This window comes from Mercurialis annua, linkage group LG2 (genome assembly GCF_937616625.2).
Source record: "Mercurialis annua linkage group LG2, ddMerAnnu1.2, whole genome shotgun sequence".
NCBI lineage: Eukaryota > Viridiplantae > Streptophyta > Magnoliopsida > Malpighiales > Euphorbiaceae > Mercurialis > Mercurialis annua.
In genome coordinates, this window is record NC_065571.1 from 4,527,060 (window position 1) to 4,549,814 (window position 22,755).

General features: G+C 33.6%; 5 protein-coding genes across 8 annotated transcripts; all 5 read left to right on the top strand.

Annotated features, from left to right (window-relative positions):
• Positions 1 to 1,026: 1,026 nt before the first annotated feature.
• On the top strand, positions 1,027 to 2,955 carry LOC126667416 (1-aminocyclopropane-1-carboxylate oxidase homolog 1-like). Of its 2 annotated transcripts, XM_050360384.2 has the most exons (4): positions 1,027 to 1,640; positions 1,964 to 2,285; positions 2,409 to 2,684; positions 2,865 to 2,955. In XM_050360384.2, the coding sequence occupies exons 1-3, from the start codon at positions 1,114 to 1,116 to the stop codon at positions 2,661 to 2,663; spliced, it is 1,104 nt and encodes a 367-aa protein (XP_050216341.1). In that variant the 5' UTR covers positions 1,027 to 1,113; the 3' UTR covers positions 2,664 to 2,684; positions 2,865 to 2,955. The 2 variants fall into 2 exon arrangements, with proteins under 2 accessions (XP_050216341.1, XP_050216340.1); XM_050360383.2 differs by lacking the exon at positions 2,865 to 2,955 and having other exon boundaries at positions 2,409 to 2,817.
• Positions 2,956 to 3,242: 287 nt separating this feature from the next.
• LOC126667420 (two-pore potassium channel 1-like) lies at positions 3,243 to 5,059 on the top strand. Its single transcript, XM_050360390.2, has 4 exons — positions 3,243 to 3,372; positions 3,598 to 4,404; positions 4,503 to 4,612; positions 4,696 to 5,059. Exons 2-4 carry the CDS (start codon positions 3,631 to 3,633, stop codon positions 4,835 to 4,837), a joined length of 1,026 nt encoding a protein of 341 aa, XP_050216347.1. The 5' UTR covers positions 3,243 to 3,372; positions 3,598 to 3,630; the 3' UTR covers positions 4,838 to 5,059.
• Positions 5,060 to 6,037: 978 nt separating this feature from the next.
• On the top strand, positions 6,038 to 7,790 carry LOC126667421 (two-pore potassium channel 1-like). 2 transcript variants are annotated; one of them, XM_050360391.2, is made up of 3 exons: positions 6,038 to 6,143; positions 6,385 to 7,262; positions 7,374 to 7,790. In XM_050360391.2, exons 2-3 carry the CDS (start codon positions 6,397 to 6,399, stop codon positions 7,525 to 7,527), a joined length of 1,020 nt encoding a protein of 339 aa, XP_050216348.1. In that variant the 5' UTR covers positions 6,038 to 6,143; positions 6,385 to 6,396; the 3' UTR covers positions 7,528 to 7,790. The 2 variants fall into 2 exon arrangements, with proteins under 2 accessions (XP_050216348.1, XP_050216349.1); XM_050360392.2 differs by lacking the exon at positions 6,038 to 6,143 and adding an exon at positions 6,189 to 6,265.
• A 1,637-nt stretch (positions 7,791 to 9,427) lies between these two features.
• LOC126667415 (1-aminocyclopropane-1-carboxylate oxidase homolog 1-like) lies at positions 9,428 to 12,971 on the top strand. 2 transcript variants are annotated; one of them, XM_056104766.1, is made up of 4 exons: positions 9,428 to 9,675; positions 9,759 to 11,369; positions 11,981 to 12,342; positions 12,487 to 12,627. In XM_056104766.1, the coding sequence occupies exons 2-3, from the start codon at positions 10,846 to 10,848 to the stop codon at positions 12,312 to 12,314; spliced, it is 858 nt and encodes a 285-aa protein (XP_055960741.1). In that variant the 5' UTR covers positions 9,428 to 9,675; positions 9,759 to 10,845; the 3' UTR covers positions 12,315 to 12,342; positions 12,487 to 12,627. The 2 variants fall into 2 exon arrangements, with proteins under 2 accessions (XP_055960741.1, XP_050216338.1); XM_050360381.2 differs by having other exon boundaries at positions 9,430 to 9,675; positions 11,981 to 12,305; positions 12,487 to 12,971.
• A 667-nt stretch (positions 12,972 to 13,638) lies between these two features.
• LOC126667424 (1-aminocyclopropane-1-carboxylate oxidase homolog 11-like) lies at positions 13,639 to 22,176 on the top strand. Its single transcript, XM_050360395.2, has 6 exons — positions 13,639 to 14,281; positions 16,285 to 16,606; positions 16,782 to 17,044; positions 20,498 to 20,848; positions 20,930 to 21,251; positions 21,717 to 22,176. Exons 1-6 carry the CDS (start codon positions 13,743 to 13,745, stop codon positions 21,963 to 21,965), a joined length of 2,046 nt encoding a protein of 681 aa, XP_050216352.1. The 5' UTR covers positions 13,639 to 13,742; the 3' UTR covers positions 21,966 to 22,176.
• Positions 22,177 to 22,755: the final 579 nt, after the last annotated feature.

Genomic DNA, 22,755 nt, shown 5'->3' on the forward strand with positions numbered 1-22,755 from the left:
CAATATCATTGTCAAACCCCAGGATATGGACCGCCCGCAAGCCCACATACCTGGTAAATCCGGACTATAATGATCAGCAACCAACCTCAACCACTCCATATTAAGAAAAGGCGTAGGCGTGGGTTCGAACCCATGACCTTTGGCGCCCAGATGGCTGAAACTTAAACCATTAAACCAAATCCGTGCGGGCTTTAAAGGTGGCAATTTTCACACATACCCATTTACCCACCCATACCCGTCCATTGTATAAAGGGTATGGGTTATAAAAGGGTAGTTATATGTTAACTGGGTAATAAATGAGTAAAAATCTTCCAACCCATTAAAATAAGAGTTATAAAAGGGTTTGACATGGGTACCCACAATCTACCCACAATAATTCAATAAGCAAAATTGGTTGAATAACACATGTCAATTTAAGAGTATTTGAGTTTTTTTAGAATATCAAATAAATTTTAAATTTCAAAATCAATATTCAGAAGTCATAATAAACCAAAATATTTTTTTTTTCCGAATTTTTTTTTTTGAAATTTTTTTTTTTCCAGAAATTTTTTTTTCAGAAAATATTAGTTTTCAGAAAATATTAGTTTTTCCGGAAAATATTTTTTTCCAGAAAATATTTTTTTCCCGGAAAATATTCTCTCTAAAATTCATTATTTCTCACAAGATGTACAAATTAAAATGAAATATAATTTAAATCTTAAAAAGTCAATTTTAACACTATGCATATAAGTGGGTTAATGGGTGGGTTAGAATTATATAGGATTACAAGGGTATAAGCACCCATATAAAATTAAAATGGGTTATAAATGGATAGATTACTCATTTATAACCCTACCCATTTAAACATAACCCATACCCACCCAAACCCATCCATTTGCCACCTCTATGCGGGCCTAGAGTGTTTAGTTTTCAAAGCCACTATTATAATAATACACAATGACTAAATTAAAAAGTAACGAAAAAAACGTGAGATTAGAAAAAATGCGGGCGGGTGACTGAATGAATGAGACAGGAGAGAAAAAAAATGGATTTAATAGACTACTTAACTGACTTTTTCGGAGCATTTTATGTACCCTCTCTCCTTCAGTACTGTTCCATTCAAGAACAAACAAAATGAATTCAACAGTTGAGCCTGAATATTGTCGATCAACTGAATTAAAAGCTTTTGATGATACCAAATCTGGTGTTAAAGGACTCGTGGATGCTGGAGTTACCAAGATCCCTCGAATTTTCCATCATCCTCCTCATGCCCTGGACAATATTTCACATGCTGATACTGATACTGGTACCAAGCTCAGCTTTCCAATCATAGATCTTCAAGGTGTCGGAAACAGTTCAGTTTCGCGCAAGGAGATTATCGAAAAGGTACGAAATGCGTCGGAGAGTTGGGGATTTTTCCAAGTTGTTAATCATGGGATTCCCATCCATGTTCTTGAGGAGATGAAGGATGGAGTTCGTCGATTTCACGAGCAAGATACGGATCTGAAAAAGGGATATTATACTCGCGATCCAACAAAAAAGGTACGTTATAACAGCAACTTTGATTTGTATAAAGCACCAGCAGCTAATTGGAGAGATACGTTGGGTTTTCAAATGACTCCTCATCCTCCAAAACCTGAAGAGATTCCAGCAGCTTGCAGGTATGCCCTGCAGATTCACTAGTGATTTAATTTGGTTTTTAACTTAGGGTTAATAGCATAAAAAAATTATAAATTTTACACGTTTTTTCAATTTAATGAGTTATTCTAAAAAGTATCATATTTAGATACCAACTTATATTTTTTATAATCCGGTGTAATTTGCTTAGATGAAAAAAAAAAACTTCTACCTCAACAAATTTTACCGGAAGTTGGGTGTCGCCTCAGCAAATTACATTAAATTGAGAAAACGTGTAAAGTTTGTGAATTTTTATGATATGAACACTTAAATTTATAAATCTGATTTCCTGAGAAAAAAATTGCAGAGATATATTGATGGAGTACTCCAAGGAAATAATGAAATTGGGAAACTTACTGTTTGAATTATTATCAGAAGCTCTTGGTTTGAAACCTAACCACTTGAAAGAAATGGAATGTGAGAAAGGTTTCCTTGTTGGGTGCCATTACTATCCACCATGTCCTGAGCCAGAATTAACCTTAGGCACAAGCAAGCACGCAGACGGTGACTTCCTCACTCTGCTCCTCCAAGATCATATCGGCGGCTTACAAGTGCTCCATCAAAATCACTGGATCGATGTTCCTCCCATGCCTGGTGCCATAGTGGTTAACATTGGAGATCTTCTGCAGGCAAGCCCTCGAAACTACCTGTGTGCAATTTCGGTTTTTGGTTTGATTCGGAATAATTTAGTTTATTAGATGCATTGATTTTGTATATTTACGCTAAACTTGGTTTTATTCATTGCTTTTCAGCTCATATCAAATGACAAGTTTAAAAGCAGTGAGCATAGAGTGCTGGCGAACCGTAAAGAAGAAGCAAGAGTATCGGTGGCATGCTTCTTTACCACATATTTATTGTCCGTATCAAGAATTTATGGACCGATTAAAGAGCTATTATCGGAACATAATCCTCCTAAATACAGAGAAACTACAGTCAAAGAATTTATTGACCACTATAATTCTAAAGGCCTTGATGGAACTTCTGCTTTGCTTCATTTCAAGCTCTGAAAACTAGCAATCAATCAACTTGTACGATATATAAATATTGTTTTATGTACAATATAAAGTTTCTTGAACTGGTATTTCACCTCATGAATTTGTAATCAAGAAGATATAACTAAAAATTATGTTAATTGATGTAAAAATATTGTTTTGGGTTAAATTGTTGTTGTTTATAACTTCAGGGAAAATTGAATTTAAACTATACAGGTAAAAAGTTACAATCTTTTTAAGAGTTTGCCAAAGTTTGGTGCCAAAGCTTCTCCAGGTATGTGTCTGCAACTTGTTTTGTCGTGGGACTATAATGTGCACTGTATGTGAAGTTTCGAGCAATGTTTGTAGGTATGCCGGATTATTTTGATTGATATTCATTTTGCTTTCTGCTATCTAATTGAAGTATATCTTGCAAATTTGTATGTTTTACTTAGAACAGGACATAAACAGTAAAAATCAAGTCCTTATCATTTAAATTCTTCTGAGATCCCATTGTAATTTGAACTACTTCTGTAGGAAATTTCCTGCAAACACTAACTAATTGTACCTATTATTTCACAGATCAAATTTGCCAACAGGGTTTGTGGTGATGGTGAGTTATATGGCAAGAAATTACCTGGAAATTTTGCCAACAGGGCTTAAGATTATTATAAGCTTGCTTCTGTAAGTTACATTTGTTCAGTATTTCCTCGCAAGTTTTCTCTGAAAGCTCAAGTTCGAACTTGTAAGTGACTCATCCAAATATTATGTAACTCCCAATTTTTATTTTTCAGATTCTACTGCTGTTTTTTTATTTATTTTTCTTTAACTTGTTACATGTATTGGATATTATTGAAAAAGGATAAGAAATATATATGTGTAGAAACTTCAATGAGAAATATTGACGGTGTCCAAGTCAATAAATTTGAGGCTAAATTTTGTATCAGTTCATTTTGTTGAAAATTTTCAGGTCTTTCAAGACTGGTATTGCTACACAATCTTAATGGCATCCAATGGTGCAAAACTGCATTTTCCGTCGGGATTACTGGATGCATATGCCTCTTACAGGAAACGATTTCTTAGTTTAAAGCATTCTCTTCTAGCAGACCTTATTCCTAAAGATTTTGGTAGCATTATTTCACTTCCACCTCCTGAATACATTTTTTTGAAATTTCATCCAAGTTTTCGCAATTTGGCTGTGGCCTTTGGGGTTTACTTTGGTGTTGCAGTCTTATGCTTTTACTCTGTCTATGATCAAATGAAAGGGAATAAAGAAAGTGCATTGATCGATACTATATATTTCACGGTCACAACTTTGACCACCGTAGGATATGGGGACCTGGCACCTAATCGTTCCGATATAAAGGTGCTTTCCTGTGTATTTGCAGTCATTGGAATGGCACTTATGGCATTAATAATAAGGAAAGCAGCAGATTATTTAGTAGAGAAGCAGGAAGTGTTGCTTGTTGAAGCCCTAAACAAGCAACAAAATTATGGGTCATTCATAGCTAATTCTCAGACGGAAAGCAATGAAATTAGCTTCAAGTGTCTCGTGGTCATGGGGGCTCTTTCGGTTCTTGGATTGCTTGGAGTCATGGTTTTATATGTACATGAAGAATTGGACTTCATTGATTCCATCTATTGCGTCTTTACTACCATTACAACCGTAGGTTATGGAGATAAAGCGTTTGCAACTTACGGTGGACGAGTTTTTGCTATAGTTTGGATCCTGCTAAGTACTGTCGGTTTGGCTCAGCTCTTTATGTACCTTACTGAGGTATTGATACTAAAAGATTTATCTAAAAAGCAAATCAAATTAAATATTAGATAACATCATAGTACTAATAACTTTGGTCAATAATCTCCTCATATCAGGTATTCACCGAGAGCAGACAAAAGGCACTAGCTAACTGGGTTGCTGCTAGAATGATGATGCCTGATCACAACCTGATTTCAGCTGAGATCGATAATGATGGAGTTGCAGAGTAAGTAGTAGATTTCACGCTAGCTATTTCTATGGAAATTGTTTTATTTTATCATATATTCTTTAATCCCTGCTGTTTTATAGGGTTGCCGAGTTTGCTATACATAAGCTTAAAGCGATGGGGAAGATTAGCGAAGAGGATATCACAAGTTTAATGAAACAATTTGATGTTCTCGATGTTCATCAACGTGGATTCTTGGCGATATCTGAGTTAATGCGTGTTTAAGGAAAGAGGTATTGTAATTAAGCTATCAATAAGTGGCTATCAGCTTTGTACAACAGTTATTTTAATGAAGAAACTTTATGTAAGGGCTACTACTTCATGTGAAGGTCTTGTGGTAATGATCTGATGTATACCACAGGCCAATCTTGAAATGCTTAGTTTGTATATGTATGTTGATGAAAATGTTTGTCTATCTAATTATAAGATATCCATAATATATGTTTATATTTTGTGCAAAAACTCGTAAAGATAATCAAAATGTGATGAACATAAGGTTTCCGGCTTCAACAGTTGAACAGCATCACCATCAGTCTGATAATAGGAACGAAAATTCGGGAAGAGAAATCCGGACATGAAACTAAGTGAAATAACACGCCACTAAAATTCATATATCCGTCCTAGTTAAGTATGCTTAATGTACTTCATCCAGAGTTGCTCTTCTTCAAATTTGTATGAATCATAATCAAGTTGCAATCTAATGTTGATTGTAGCATGAATACAGAAACGCTAAAATGGAAAATGGCGAAATGTTTCTGGCAAAAGTTCAATTTAAATATATATATTAGAAGTTCATAAGTAGTTTTCGAAAATAGAAACAAAATACTAAAATGAATGATCCAAAAAGTTTCTGTGCACTTGATAAAGCTGCAATATATAACCTTGGAGGAATTTGCACCTACTTAAGTAGAAAAATAATGTCAATGTTAATTACTTTTAGATATTTGCACCTATCAATTGACACCAGCAATTTCATCAAAAGCTTTTCAGTTCTTCCATTCTCTGAACTAAACTAATTAATCCACAACATGTGAAATGTAAAGTGATGTAATATTAAAACAAGATTACCCTCTAACTTAACACAAAATTAACTAGTTCAAACAAAAACAGTATGCACTGCCATTAAATATACCATGAATTTGAAAATAATTGAATGACAACAACCTTTTTCAAGATTCAAATGCAAATGCAATATTTAGAAGTGAAGTTTCCAAGCTATGTTCTTTGAAATGGCCATTTTTTCTTTGAAAATGGGTAATTTTGCATTTGTTTTTTGGATTTGTGTAGGAAATTTCTCAGTCACGTGTGCACAGTACCTTACATTAGTGTATCAGATCAAGAAAAAGACAATAGATATATGTTGCAAACGACAATTTTTGCCAGAAAGGTGTTAATTATGGCTATATAAAGGAATTTGCCTGGAAATTTCTCTACTTGCAGTTGCAGAGTAATGATATAAGCTTTATGCAACTTTGCATTTGATTCAATCATTACATCTTACACTCAATTTCCTCCCAAACTGTCTCTGGAGGTTAGTGACTGATATTTTGTACATTATGTTGTTAAAGTATAGATTATTTTTTGTGTTCGCTACACCCGCTTATCTGTTCTAAGCCTTCGTGTGAAATGACAAGCATTAAACATTAATTCAATGTGTGCAAATGTTTGATGCAACTAAGCTTAGTTGATATTTGATCTTAATCTCTCTGACTTGCATATTTACATGTGTGTGTTTATGATTTTGTATATAAAGGATGTTATATATTTTGCAGGTCTTTTGCATAATGGCATCCACTGGTGAAAAACTTCATTTTCTGTCTAAACTAGTGGATCAAACAAATAAAGTATATAATTCCAGCAGAAGAAGACTCCAGACTGTTAAAAACTCTCCGTTACCGGACCTTATTCCTAAAGATTTAGGCAAAGTTTCACTCGAAGCGCCTGAGTCCATTTCTGGGAAGTTCCACCCAACTTTTCCTATTTTGGCAGTGGCTGTAGCAGTCTACTTGGTTGTTGGCACCTTATGCTTTTACGTTTTCATAAACGATGTCCAAGGGGAGAAATCAAACGAAATGTTCGATGCTCTATACTTCACTGTTGTGACTATGACCACGGTAGGATATGGGGACTTAGCGCCCGGGGCTCCTCACGTCAAGCTTTTCAGCTGTCTATTTGTTGCTGTAGGCATGATACTTGTCGGAACAATAACGTGCAAAGTAGCAGATTACATAGTTGAGAAGCAGGAAAAGATGCTCGTTAAAGCCCTGAGCAAGCAAGAAAAATATGATCCATTTAAGATCGTCAAGGAGACTGCAACCAACAAAATTAACTACAAGTGTATTGGGGCCACGGCTGTTCTTTTGATTTTCATGTTAGTTGGAGTCATATACTTAAACTCGAGTCAAAATTTGCGATTGGTTGATGCCATCTATTGTGTCTGTACAACCATTGCAACCGTAGGCTATGGAGATAAAGCCTTCTCGGATGTTGGTGGGCGACTTTTTGGTGCAGTTTGGATACTGACTGGCACTTTTGGTACGGGCCAGTTCTTCCTGTACATGACTGAGGAATTCGTCGAAAACAGACAAAAGGCGCTTGTTAACTGGATTCTTACCAGAGGGATGGTCAATCTAAATACAAACAAAGCCGAGTAAGTTGAATTCGCGTTACTTTGTTATACATTTAATACTATTCTGCTATACTCTTTGATTCATATAATTTAATCTGTTTCTCTTACTGATGCTCTGCTGCATTTCTATAGGATTGCGGAGTTTACTGTGCATAAGCTTAAAGAAATGGGGAAGATTAGCCAAGAAGATATCTCATGTTTAATGAAAGAGTTTGAGGATCTTGATGTTCGGCAATGTGGATTCTTGTCGGCGTCTGACCTAGTGTTCGCTCAAACGAAGAGATGATTTAAGCTATCAAGTATCAGATTTATACAACTATAAAATATTCAAAATGTCTATATATGTTGCCTCTCCTTCTTTTGGAGCTCTTGTTTGATATCTCTTACAGGCAAGCCTTTACATTTGATTGTTTATATATGTTAATGAAAATGTCCGTTTGTCTTTGTTTTAACATATCCTCAACAACTCCCTTTTATTAGTTACTTTACCATGCTGTAAAAACTATTGTTGAAGTAAATTCGGTTGCATGAAAAGTTATAGCTTTATTATTTTTCATTTCATGTTAATTAGCATGTCTATGATCAATAAAATTTGGCTTCGGTGTGTTTGGTTTTGACAAATTTTTCAGTTTTGGGTTATCAGTTTGGTTTGAGCTTCGGAACCTAGATTAACCGAACACACCGAATAACCGATTTTTTATTAACCATATCAATACAAATCAGAAAATCCTTACCAATATTGACAGTCAAACAAATCAACAATCATCCTATCAATCATCTCCTACAATCAAGGACAATTAATCATGTTCATATTACAAATATAGGAAATTTATATTAGTGTATCATTGTAATTATATCAATTATTCTTGCTATACTTAACATTGTAATCCTATAAATATGTACCTCATTCAACAGTAAATATACACAATTTCAAAAACATTCAGCAACCTTGTCTTATATGGTATCACAGCGCCATCAACGATCCGCAACAAACAACCTCCGACCAAAACGCTTCACCTTCAAGCGCACCAACCCACCCTTGCCTCAACCCCGTTCCACCATGACAAACACTGTGCAAGAAACTCTGATTCCCAACCCACATGAAACCACAAAACCCTTAACTGCTCTCAACCTAAGCCATGTCATTAAGTTGACACCACTTAACTATTCCTCGTGGCATTTTCAGTTAACAAATATACTTTTCGGGCTCAGCTTACTCGGTTTTCTGGATGGATCCGAGTCTCCACCACCTGCCACCGTCCTTGACTCTGAGACAAATGAAAAACCCAATCCCGCCTACTTGACTTGGCTCAAGTAAGACGGACTGATTCTTGGTGCCTTAATGGGTACTATCTCTTCTGCCCTCCAATCCTTAATTGTAAGGGCTAAAACCACTAAGGAGGCTTGGGACATTCTTGCCCATACTTACGCAAACCCCTCGCGTGCGCATATTATGCAACTTAAAGACAAATTTGACTCCATTGTTAAATCAACGGATCAAACCATCTCGGACTATATGCACTCGATTAAAGCGTGTGTAGACCAACTCGCCCTTATGGGCAAAGTCCTTGATCCCGAAGATATTATCTCCAAGGTCTTAAAGGGCCTTAACTATGAGCTCTATAAACCCGTCATCAACGCCATTAGAGCTCGTGATACACCCATTAGTTTTGAAGCATTACATGAAAAACTACTTCAACACGAACTGATTGTCAAACACCAAGAAACCACCAATCATTTCACCCCATCGGCGAATCCTGCATATCGCCAGAATAACCAGCACCACCATCGTAGTTATTCCCGCCACCAACCCAACTCTCCTTACCCACAAACCACCACCCACAACCATCCAAATCCCCGACCCTTCCAAGGGCGATGTCAGTGGTGCCGTCAAACAGGCCATGTCATTGCCAATTGCCCCTTATTCAGGAAACTTTTTCCAACCATTGTCTTCCCGGCGCCACCATCTACTCGCTATAATCAACCACCACCTCAGGCCCACTCGGCCACCTATGGAGCACCTCCACCGAACCCAAACTTCCTGCTTGACAGCGGCGCTACCAATCATATCACCCACGATCTGGACACTTTAGCTTTTCATTCTCCTTATACCGGACTGGACGATTTCATTATCGGAGACGGTTCAACTCTCCCGATTGAAAATATAGGTTCTTTTACTCTCTTATATTTTTTTTTATAATTATTCCTTGTATTTTTGTCCGTTTTAAGTTTTAACAGAAAAGAAAAGAATTGCCGACTTATTCAGTCAGTTTGATTTTGAATTTTTTTTACGGTCGGTTCGGTTACGGTTAAAATATAATATTCTGTCAGTTCGGTTTTGAGTATTAGGTCGATCGGTTTGGTCAGTTTTGGAAAATTCAACCGAATGCTCACTCCCTACTCCCGAGCCAGAAGAGTTGGCAGCAGAATGCAGGTTATTAGAAAGATACCATTTCTTATCTTAATGATGCCATTTTCCTTATGATATGAGTTCTTAAATGCAAATTGTTTTTGCAGAGATATATTGAAGAAGTACAGCAAGGAAGTGGCGAAATTGGGAAGCTTTGCTCGAATTATTATCAGAAGCTCTTGGTTTGAAGTTTGAACCTAAATCATTTGAAAGGTATAGATTGTGCTAAAGGACTTGCTGTTCTGTGCCATTACTATCCAGCATGCCCTCAGCCAGAATTAACCTCGGGCACAAGCAAGCATACACTGTGCTTCTACAAGATCAGAGAACCTATGGATCGATGTTCCTTAACACCAGGCGCTCTAGTGGTCAACATTGGTGACCCTCTACAGGCAAGCCTTATCTTGTTGTGCCTGTAGCTGTACTTGCACATAGTTGCTGCTTTCCAGCTCAAATCAGACGACAAGTTTTTAAGCGTTGAGCATAGAGTATCGGTGGCATGCTTTTTTTTAGCAATTCTGTAACGGCAAAACCAAGACTTAATGGATCAATTAAGGAGTTATCAGAAGATAATCCTCCTATGTACAGAGAAACCGCAGTGACATAATACGTTCTCTACGGGTACTTCTCGTCTGCTGCATTTCAAGCTTTGCAAGTTAGCTTCTTGATGCTTTTCTTCAATATCTTTTCATAATTATAACTATTACTTTTTGTATCCAAAATTGACTTGGATTCAGACAATAAACAGTTTAAGCCTTCTGTTCTCAGAATTTACTGCTATGAAAAGTGTAGAATGTTTGAGGCAGTGTTTGGCTTTAGTAGGCTGAGTGATGTATCAAATGGAATAGTTGATTCACAGCCACCGGATCATCCAGTCACAATCATAGCCATCTCACTTTTATTTAAAAATATTAATATTTTCATAGTATCATTTCAATAGAATAATACAATTCCAAAAAGTTGAATTGAATTCTTACATGGAATTATTTTCACTAAAAATATGTTAATCAAAGTGAGCTGGCTTTTGTTTTTAGTGTGGAAGATTCAAGGTAATCCACATGTGTCTCTGTCCTAACTTTTGTTTTGTCAAAATTTCTTGCTGTTTCTGGTCAAAAACTGCCTTCTATTTCTAACACTCATCATCTAAAAAATAAACAACTTTTTCCTCTGTTTTACCTGAAAAAAAGATCAAAAATGGTTACGAGCTATGACAGACAAACTGAACTTAAAGAGTTCGACGACACAAAATCTGGCGTAAAGGGTCTCGTAGATGCCGGAATTACAAAAATCCCAAGAATATTCGTTCATGATCAATCTAAGATCAATTCTGAATCAACCTCAGACCAAAGCAGCATACCCATCATAGACTTCAAAGGCATAGACAGCAATGAATCTGGTGATGATCCAACGCCTCGTATTACTGTGATCAACCAAGTTCGCGAAGCCTGCGAGAAATGGGGTTTCTTCCAGGTGATCAACCATGGAATTTCAGAAGCTACTTTAGATGAGATAATAAAAGGTGTTCGTAGATTTCACGAGCAAGATAACGAGATCAAGAAACGATTTTATAGCCGTGAGCAAGGGGTGACGAAAACAAAAGTTAAGTATAATACGAATTTTGATTTTTATCAATCGGAAGCTGCTAATTGGAGAGATACTATGTATTGTCTTATGGCTCCTAATCCTCCGAGTCCTGAAGAATTGCCTCATGTTTGCAGGTAGTTACTAACTCATAAACTATATTTTTTGTGAAATTAATTCTAGTGTTTGGTCGAAATTACTGTTTTCGCACTTGAATTTTAATCTTTTTTTAATTAGATAGTATTCGGTAGCTGAAACTCCTCCCAAGGGTTCCAGTATTAATCACAAAGTAATCAACTAGTCCGACGAATTATAAAAGATTTATGTTCTATAATTGATGCTATTATGGGTGTAAATAAGTTGAACTACTCACGAGTTATATAAATTGACTCGAAAAATATTCGAAATTATTTTGAATTGAACTTGAGCTACTTGAATTAAAGCATTTTCAAAGAAAATGTGGACCTAAAAGCAAGAGTGATCAATCGTAATTACTAATTTTCTAATATTTTTAGAAAATCAACTATTTTTCTCTTTAAATTTGATTAAATTCACTACCGCCCTTGTTCGTTGGTTAGTTCTGATAGTTGATTTGATCAAATGGTCCGATTATCAAAAATACAGTTTAATTTGACTCATACTTTTTATAAAAATTTCATAAATTATTAAAAAATCCAAATGAAATATATGGCTTTTTGAAAATCGGAAGAATTAGTAGTTCTGATCTAATGTTAGGATTTTTTTGCAGTGAAATTATGATCGAGTATGCGAACAAGGTAGCAACACTGTCGAATACCCTATTCGAATTGCTGTCCGAGGCATTGGGACTTGATCCTAGCTACCTTAAAGATATAGGTTGTTCAGAGGGACTACTGGTACTGGGGCATTACTACCCTGCTTGCCCTGAACCACACCTCACATTGGGAACCAGTAGCCATTCTGATAATAGCTTTCTAACTGTCCTATTGCAAGACCAAAGTGGTGGCCTTCAAATCCTTTCTTCTGATCATCAATGGGTTGATGTCGTTCCAACTCCCGGAGCTCTTGTCGTAAACCTCGGAGATTTATTACAGGTGCTTTAAATCGGATTCCATTCGCCCCTCTAACTTGGTATGAAAGATGATTTTATTTCATTTTTTATGCCAAGTTAGAGTAAAATATTGACCTTTTGTTGCCAAGTTGCCTTATACATACATATTTGAATCTTTGAAATTTTAACTGCTTAATTATTTATTTTGTATTGGTTTTTTGCAGTTAATTTCTAATGATAAATTTAAAAGCTCGGAGCATAGAGTGGTAGCCAAAAGTGTAGGTCCGAGAATATCAGTGGCATGCTTTAACATACAGCTTGGTGATTCAAAGAATGCATGGAGAACTTACGGGCCAATCATGGAGTTGGTATCGGAAGAAAATCCACCAGTTTATCGAGAAACCACCGTCAAAGATTATTTGTCGTATTACTATTCCAAAGGGCTTAATGGTGTTTCGGCATTACAGCATTTCAAGCTGTGAATTTGCTTATATAGAGACCTTGTTTATATGAAGGTTTCTCGTTCAGGTTTTCAACAACTATGATTTGGAAAAAATACTTACATGAATCTAATTCGTCATACAGGATTGTATTCATCAAATTATGATATAAGAATATTTCATAATATAATCATTATTAAAAGAGTGTACTTTTTTTTATGAAAGTTAAGTGATGATGACTAAAGCTGTAATAAAATGTAATTTCTATATGTCGGTTTCTCTTGTCTCTCTTATCTCTTTCCGTATCTCTATACTCTTTCGGTGGAATTAGATTATGGCAGAATTTTTATTTTTATAACTGGCAAAGTGAGAACACTTGTGGGAAAAAAAACTTATAATCTGATAGAGTAGTATCTGGCGCTTGTATCATTTGAATTAAATTCATTTTATGTTAAAGGTCTACGATTATTTTATTTTTAATAAAGTAAATATTACTTTGTTTATCTGTAACTGTTGGACCGCTTGGACGAATATTATTGCTTTCATCCATTAGCAAAATGAACAAAGTGCACCAAAAATAAAGTGGTGGTAAAATTTCCTTTATGTTAATGTTTCTTTTTCTTTTTCTTTTTCCTACTAATCATTTCTTACGCAAAATGATGTTTTAAATCCATAATTTCGGCCATTTATCAAATATAATTTTAAAATATAATAAAAATATTTTGGTCAGTCAATTTATATATTAGAGATATATTTAATAAAATAATCAAAGTTATGGATCTGAAAAAATATTTTACCTATTTTTTCAATGAATGCCTAACTTTAGTTAAATAAATAAAAAAGGAATAAAACGTTTCCTTTACTTACCCACTATCTTATTGTATGATTTAAATAAATCATAGCTGCAAAAAGTTGAAGACATTCACTCATGTCATCTACACATTGAATAGTGGCATAATGCTATAAATAAATCAAGGTGTAAAAAAGTTCATCAACTACAACACTATACTTTCTTCTCCAAAACAGTACACATTTTAAATATGTCTGCAGAATCACAAAATTTTGAAGCTGACATCAAAACAAACTCGAGTTACGACAGGAGAACTGAATTAAAGGCGTTCGACGACACCAAAACTGGCGTAAAAGGTCTCGTCGACGCCCGAGTTGCAAAAATTCCAAGAATCTTTATCCACGAGAAGATCCACAATCCACAATCTGCAGCCAACGATAAGAACTGCATACCGGTCATAGATTTGCAGGACATAGAAAAAGATCGAAGGCTACGCGGAGAAGCTGTAGATAAAGTTAGAGAAGCTTGTGAAAAATGGGGGTTTTTTCAGTTGATCAACCATGGAATTTCTGAAACTGCTTTGAATGAAATGATAGATGGGGTACGTAGATTTCATGAACAAGAAACTGAGGTGAAGAAACGTTTCTTTACGCGAGATGAGAGTAAGAAGGTGATTTATAATACTAATTTTGATTTTTATCAAGCTAAGGCAGCTAACTGGAGAGATTCTTTGTATTGTTTAATGGCTCCTAATCCACCAAATCCTGCTGATTTGCCTGAAGTTTGTAGGTATGTATACTTAAATTTCAATTCTCATTACATATATAAAAAAGCATAATGATTATTATGAATTATAGAATTATACTATTAGTTATAGTCTGGTTCTAAGAAATTTATTGAAATTATAGGGGTAATTGATTCTGACCATCATTGAACTTTTAAGTTTTTTCATTTCAGTCACTAAACTATTTTTTTTTCATTTTGATCACTCAACTTTCATTTTTTTTCATTTTGGTATTTCAGGCCAAAAATGCTTAGCTGGCAGCCGGAAATTGACATGTGACAACCGGATTTTACAAGTTTTACTTTGAAAATTTATCACACATACATAATTTCACTTTGAAAATGACTTTTTAAATCAAACAATGCATATATGGCAAGTTTTCAGGTTAAAAAAAATTAATTTCGGCTGCCACCTAAGCATTTTTGGCCGGAAAATATTAAAATGAAAAAAAATGAAAGTTCAGTGATCAAAATGAAAAAAAATAGTTTAGTGACTGAAATAAAAAAATTCGAAAGTTCAGTGATTTTTAGGATCAATTACCCAAAGTTATAGTAGCTAAGTTTGTCCGATTAAATTAGTTTGGTTTGACTTTACTCATGTGATTCCCCTTGAGCAACCGCCTTTTGATCAGTTAAATATTTTTACGATTAACCGACTATAGCATTTTTATATAACGGATACCGGCATTTATTTATTAAATTTTGATAATCCAATATTTATTTTGAAAAAAATAATAAGGTTCTTAAATCAACTTAGATCAAAGTTTATCTATGCTGCAAACATTGGGGGAAAAAAATCTATGCTGCAAACAAATTATCAATATGTTACTTGACGGATAGATTAACATATAAGGGCCGTTTGGTTCGCCATAAAAAAAGAGAATGAGAATGGACATGGGAATAATTCCCATTATTTGTGTTTGTTTTGTTAAATTGTACTAGGGATTGGGAATGTGATTACCCCCTCAATGGGAATCACTCATTCCCCCCTTACCTTATGAGAATGTACTTTTAGAAATGAGAATCAAAATTTTATAAAATATTTTAATAATAAATAATAAATATATAATTATTAAAAAAATTATTTTTAAATATTTATTTTAAAAAATATACTTAAAATAATAAAAAAACTTTTTTAATTTTTTTTTAAAAAATTTCGAAAATAATTTTTTTAATTTTTTCGAATTTTTTTTTAAATAATTTTATTTTTTATATACAAAAATATTTAAAAAAATAAAAAAAATATTTTTAATAAATAATAAATAATTTTTTTATTAAACTTTATCCATTCTCATTCCTACACTAATTTTAAACCAAACAAAAAATAAAAACAATCATTGCCATTCTCATTCCTTCTCATTCCGATTCCCATTTTCAACCTTGAACTAAACGGCCCCTAAATAAAATTTGACATATTTTAATAGGATAGGGTAATATGATAAATTAGAGAAGGAAGATTATGGAATAAAATAATAATGTTGTTATTAATAATTGGTGATTACAAATGTATATATAGATTAGAATATGCACAGTTCAGTTTGCTTTAGTGCGGTTTGGTTTAGAGTGCAAAATGCCAAATACAAACCAAACCACCCCTATATAAATAAAAACTAAATTTTATAGTTTGATTTATGGTTTTTTCGGTTTGGTGCACCAAAAATTCGGTTCGGTTCAGTCAAATATATATACCCCAATAGAATAGGTAAATTTCTATTGTTTTAAAAACAAATGATGAATTACCCAAAATAAAAGTAATATAGTTGGACAATTGCAAAAAAAATTAAATATTTTCTGTTTTTTGTGTTTATTTTCTATTCAATTAGTCGTTATTTGTATTACTTGGGATCGAATAGAACAATATTTAATTTATTTAACTAGAGAAATTTTATTATAATTAAATAATTTTAAAAATTATATTGCAATTTACAAAAATTTAAAAAATTGGTTAAAATTAATAAAAAACTCCTTAAATTAACTTATTTTGCTACACATATTTCTCTTAATTACAGAGATATCACGATAGATTACTCTAAGAAAGTAATGAGCTTAGCGTTAACATTATTCGAGTTGCTATCGGAGGCACTCGGACTGAGTGCGAACCATCTGAAAGAAATGGGCTGCGCAGAGGGGCTTTATATGATTGGTCACTACTATCCAGCGTGTCCTGAACCAGAGCTGACGTGGGGTGCCACCAAGCATACTGACAGTGGCTTCCTCACAATTGTATTACAAGATCTATTGGGTGGCCTTCAAGTCCTTCATCAAGATCAATGGTTCGATGTTACTCCTATTTCTGGAGGTTTAGTCGTCAATTTGGGAGATTTATTACAGGTAAAATTAACCGATTTTCAACGTCAGGATAGGATTGAAAAGTGGATAAGAGATCGACATTAGACCTTTATAAAAAATATATAATTTGATAACCGCATAAATATTTAACACAAGTTTTTACAATTACCTTATGTCTTAATTTGAGCTAATGTAAGTTTTTGATGTCTGGGAACAGTTAATCAGCAATGACAAATTCAAAAGCGTGTATCACAGAGTAATATCAAAAGAAGTTGGACCAAGAATTTCAATTGCAAGTTTCATCAGAAGTCATATGGAAGAAGGGAGTTCATCTTCTTGTTCTAGAAAGTTTGGGCCGATCAAGCAACTGCTGTCGGAAGATAATCCTCCATTATATAGAGAAACAACTGTACGAGAATATGTTTCCAAAATTTACACAAAAGGGCTTGATGGTAACTCTGGACTTCACTATTTCAAACTCTCAAAATAAATCTCATGTACTTCTCCAAATTCAGTGTCTTGCTTCAGCCACAAGACTTGACATATAAGAATATTGTGACCGTTTTATGAGTCATTCAATTATGCATTCTGCCAATAAAATAACATAGGTATCTCTGATGCGTCGTTTATGATATGTTTTGCATCACTTTCGACAATAGTTAATGACAACTCCGTACATTTGGTCAATAAAGACTCTAAAAAAAGACTACGAACTTTTAGCATCAAAGGATAAAAATGTTAAAAAGCGCTTTGCAAAACAACGAAAAAAAAGCACGTGGTGAATTGATGGGGATCATGTTCATCGAACCAATTCCATCAGATTTATTTATTGTTGCATCAATAGTAATTTTTTTTGACAATAACATCAATAGTAATTTAGTTTTTTTTTTTTGGACATTTCTATATGGTTTTTTTTCCATTCATTATAAAACTATCAAAATAGCATTATTTGGTTACCTAAAAATGCTTTTTGGCTGGCAATTGCTAAAATATGGGAGTTAAATTATTATTTTTAAATGTAGTAGGTGAAAGGTAAAATACAATATTTTTTTTAACATTTATCATAATTTATTGTTTGGTCTCTTTTTTAAAAAAAAAATTAGATGATATAATTTTTTTTATTTTTATTAATATTAATACTAATATTAGTATTTTAGTATTTTATTTATTTTATATGTTAGTCAACTAATTAAGTTAAATTACTTAATTCATAGAATTAGATTAGTTTAGCACTTAAATTTATTTTTAATATAAATATAAATAAACATTATGTTTCTGTAAGTTTGTGACTTATTGAATTTAATTTATTTTTTAATATTTTCAATTTATTATTCTTTTTTAAATATACTTCTGATATCTAACATTGTTTAAATTTTAGAAAGCAAGAAAAATAGAGAAAATTAAACATCAATAAAAATGAAACAGTGTATTAATTAGAATTATTAATTCATCAGCTATCATAAAATACAGTATTTTTTATTTATATTTATATCAAAAATTAGTTTGAAAAATAGACTAAAATTTATTTATTTTTAAATAATTTGTTTTAATTTAATTAACAGAAAAATTAGCAGAAAAACTAAAATATTATCTAAAATAAAAATAAAAGATCATATCGTTTATTTTTTAAATAAAAAGAATAAAATCGTAAATTATGTCATATATAAAGGATATTAGACTAATTAGCTATTTATAAAACTGATTAGAGGTCAGTATGATTCGGTTTGATTTATAAATAACTAAAACCAAACTCTATAAAAATCAAATCAAAATCAAATTTCACTAGTTTATTATACGGTTACTTTGATTTGGTGAACAAAATTTTGGTTCAATTTAGTTAATCTTTATAAATTTTAAACCAACTTAAACTATTTTAACTTTTAACTAATTCAATCTCAATTTCAATTCGGTTTGGTTTGCTTCGTTATATAATTTGGTTCCATTTTTTCTCACCCCTAAAAACTTATGTCCTATCCTATCTACTGCTGTCCCAAAGTCCAAAGTCCAAATATTTACAGTAAGATCAGTAAATTTTAAGTGATATAAAATGGAGGTGGCCGGAGATTCCTTCGCCGGAATTTCAATAACCGTTGCCAAGAACTCAAATCCGTCGACGAGTCAAAACCCGGTGCCCAACGTTTTCAGGCGTCACAAAGTTCCCCAAATTTTCATTCGCCCACCTGAGGAACTAGCCGCCGGCGATCACATGGTGGGAAGGCGCAGTGAGGCGGTGTAGAGAGTGCTGGAGAAGATGTTGGCAGGTAATTAATTGATTCTTAATTATCTTAGCTAATTAGTACGATTTGATGAATTTGTTTTGCTCTTGTAAATTCATTTACTTTTATGGAGGATAGATAACAAATTGTTCAAATTTTACTTAAATTTTTTATTTTTTTTTGGTTTAGTTGATCTTTTCACAATAATAGTAGTATTAGTTTTAAAAAAAGTTGGCAATTTTACCTGAAACTTGTTGAATTACATCAACATTAGAACTAGACCAAATATGAATATCCATTTCTTATCGAATTTGAAAAGAAATAATGATGTAGTACAATCCCCCTGTGTACTATGGAACTGTGAAAGACTTCGTTGCTTATGTCGATTTAAAAGGACTATATGGGAATTCTTCCCTTACACATTTCAAGCTGCGACGAAAGCCATAGGAATATAAGGTTAGAATGGCTTCAATTTTTGGTTCTCATATGATGTTTAAATTAATAATGTTGGTTCATAAAATGAATGGATCGATGAGAACGAATTATGAGTTTGGCATGGTATATAGCAATTAGTGACACTGATTGCTATATTATATACCATGCCTAACTGATAATTTGTATGTTGGTTTCCACCATACGATCAAGTGATCAACGTATTCTGCTGAGGATCATTGATGCAGAGTATAATTGTTCATAAATGGTGGGTAAACTGTATTTGACATGTTATTGATTTCATCAAAGCACCATTTTTTTATGAGGGACGTTTTAATATATTTTTAAAACGTCGAGGACTGACTAGTGTAATACGTCCAACCTCAGGAGTTGAAAGTTATTATCTTTTACATTTATTAGGAGTCAGCCATGTCTTAAAACCCTTAGCTATCCATTAATTATTTTCTATGATTCGAATATGCAAAATCCTTCCGGACATATGTTCTAAATAATTTAAGGATCTTTCTCAGGCTATTTTAGTATCTAAAATCAAACTGGTATCTCCTTTCAAGATCCTAAAACCGAATTAAATGCTGCAAACTTCTAAACAAGAAAATTTGGCATTGAGCATTCCTATAACAAATAAGGACAAGTAGAATGTAATTATCACTTAACTTTAGTTGAGGAGCTATGTACATTGTTGAGATTCAATTTTTAGGGCGGCCTGATATACTAAATTCAGACACATTCGATAAAGAGAATCATTATTTTGCCTTTTTGTACTTACCATGAGGTCGACCCGAAAATTTCAGTTTTTTGTTCATCTTGGTAGTGAATCAATGCTAACTTGTATTTCATATTTTGTATTGATTCATTATACTATTTGTTTCATTGTCAGCATCTGAACTTTGGAAACATAACTAAAAAGACAGCAAAATAAAGAATTGAATGCAAGACTAGAAAACAAAAAGGAAAAAACATAATAACTTGTAAATTTAGCATTTTTTCCCTATAAATTAGTCTTTGTTGAGGGAAGGCAGATTCAAATCCAATTAGAAGAAGCTCGATAATATAATATTTATTCCGTTTCAGTATATAGCGAGAAGGAGATGGAAATCATAGACGGCAGTACAATCGAATCTCTTTATGATCGTAGTAAAGAGATCAAGGCTTTCGATGAAACAAATTTGGGTGTGCAGGGACTAGTAGATGCTGGTGTCGTAAATATTCCAAAGATGTTCGTTCGATCTACAGAGGAACTAGCTGAGGAACTTCGACATCCTCGGACCCACATTGGACTTCCAGTGGTTGATTTGGATGGCCTGTTGACCGATCGACACCAGAAGATTGTCGATGAGGTCCGCAGTGCATCCGAGGAGTGGGGATTTTTTCATGTGATAAATCATGGAATACCCTTACGCGTACTAAATGATATGATAAATGCTGTTAGAAAATTTAATGAACAGGATATTAATGTGAAGAAAAAACTATATTCTCGCGACACAAGCATAAGAGTGAGATTTAATAGTAACCATGATTTGTTTCATTCGGAAAGAGCTGATTGGAGAGACACTCTGTCTGTTTCCATGCTGAGATCAGACCATATTGATCCAAACGAATTGCCTGCAATATGCAGGTATACATTACTAATCCGATGAATTTAATTGTCTAAGTAACACTAATTTTCATTACTTGATTTGTTTCCAAAATATTGTAGAGACGAAACTGTGGAGTTCATAGATGAAATCAGGAAAATTGGAGACACTCTTTTGGAATTGCTATCAGAAGCTCTCGGTCTGAAACCCGACCACCTGAAATCTATAGAATGTAACAAAGGGCGTACACTTGTATGCCACTATTATCCAGTATGCCCTGAACCAGAACTAGCCATGGGAGTAACTCAGCATACTGATAACACATTCCTCACCGTGCTTGTCGAAGACGAGACCGGCGGTCTTCAAGTTCTACACGATAATCAATGGGTCCACGTTCATCCTATTCCAGGGAGCTTAGTGGTAAACATTGGTGACCTTCTTCAGGTGCATTACTTAAAACCTATTTTCTTACGTGGAAATTGATATTTTACGTTATCTATGTAACTAGAGATGAGCAACGGTCCATTCGGTCTACCCAAAATTTATAACTGATCAGTTTTTTAAAGTTTTGTAACCAAACCAAATTTATCAAAATTATTTTAAGCCTGAATCAAAATAAATCGGTTGGGTTCGATCAAAAAACGAAATTTTCATTAATCAAACCAGCAGTTTCATTATTCATCAAATGACAGTTTCATCATTAGGTCGTTGCAGTTATTTCAGTTTTCTATTTATCCCAACCAAATTATTTAATTAAATTTTTTGTAATCGAAAACTGAACGGATTATCAAAAAACAATTTGTTTGACTAATTTGTTTCGGTTCCGTTAATCAGTTTTAACGGTGCCATGCTCACCACTAATATAACATTGACTACTTTAGACATGATTTACTTGACATTGTGAATCAGATTGTATCAAATGACAAGTTCAAGAGCAATATGCACAGAGTAGTTCCTAGCAGAGCCCCAAGAATTTCAGTGATAGGATTTTTTGCAGGACGTGTGGCTCCTCCGGCAAGGCTGTATGGTCCAATCAAAGAGTTGATATCCGAAGAAAATCCAGCCAAGTATAAAGAAGTTGCGGTTAGCGAATATGTTGCTAACTTCTTTACAAAACCTATCCATGAGAAGCCTAGTCCTGAAGATTATAGGATCTGAAATCTGGCAACTAGTAAGAAATAACAATGATACTAATAAAAATGAGTACGGGAGGAGTGTGTTTGTTGCTTCATGCAATGTATTAAAAGTTGAACCGAGGTGGCCGAACCGGTGTGATCACCGGTTCACGGTTCAAACAGTTAAATAAAAATTAATAAATGGAGAACATTCTAACTAAATAAATAAAGAATCTAACACTTTTATGGTTTTATAGCTTTTGACTTTTGCAGCTTTTTTTTTATTCCAAAATGTGAAATTGTATTTTATTGTATTTTCGGAAAAATTGAACATATTGGCTTATGGTCTAGCCGTCTAGGTACCAAAGACACTTCATTCAATCAGCGTGTCCCTTTGGAAATGTATCAGACACTTGACGTCGTCCGGTTCGGATTTTAAAACACTGGTTTCATGCAAAAATCAAAACTTTTTTCAAGAAATATCTTATTTACACGAATGGATGAAATTACTTCTATTAGAATATAAAATCAAGAACAATACCGATTCCAATAACTCAATTTTGAACATTATTTCAGACCAAATACATCAAATAAGTTGGTTGATAATTTAAAGGAGAGTAATCTTGTGAATTTTAAACATTAATATAATCCGACGATTACCTAATGCTTTGATGATGGTAACCTGAAGAAGAAGATGCGTAAAGAGAAAGGACTTAAACCTTGTTTGATGTGTAATAAAAGATAGAGGGAGCCATCATCCATGGACAAATTAAGATTACCTACCACATTTTGTTGCCTTTGCCAATTTCGTCATCATTTCTAAACTTTCCTAT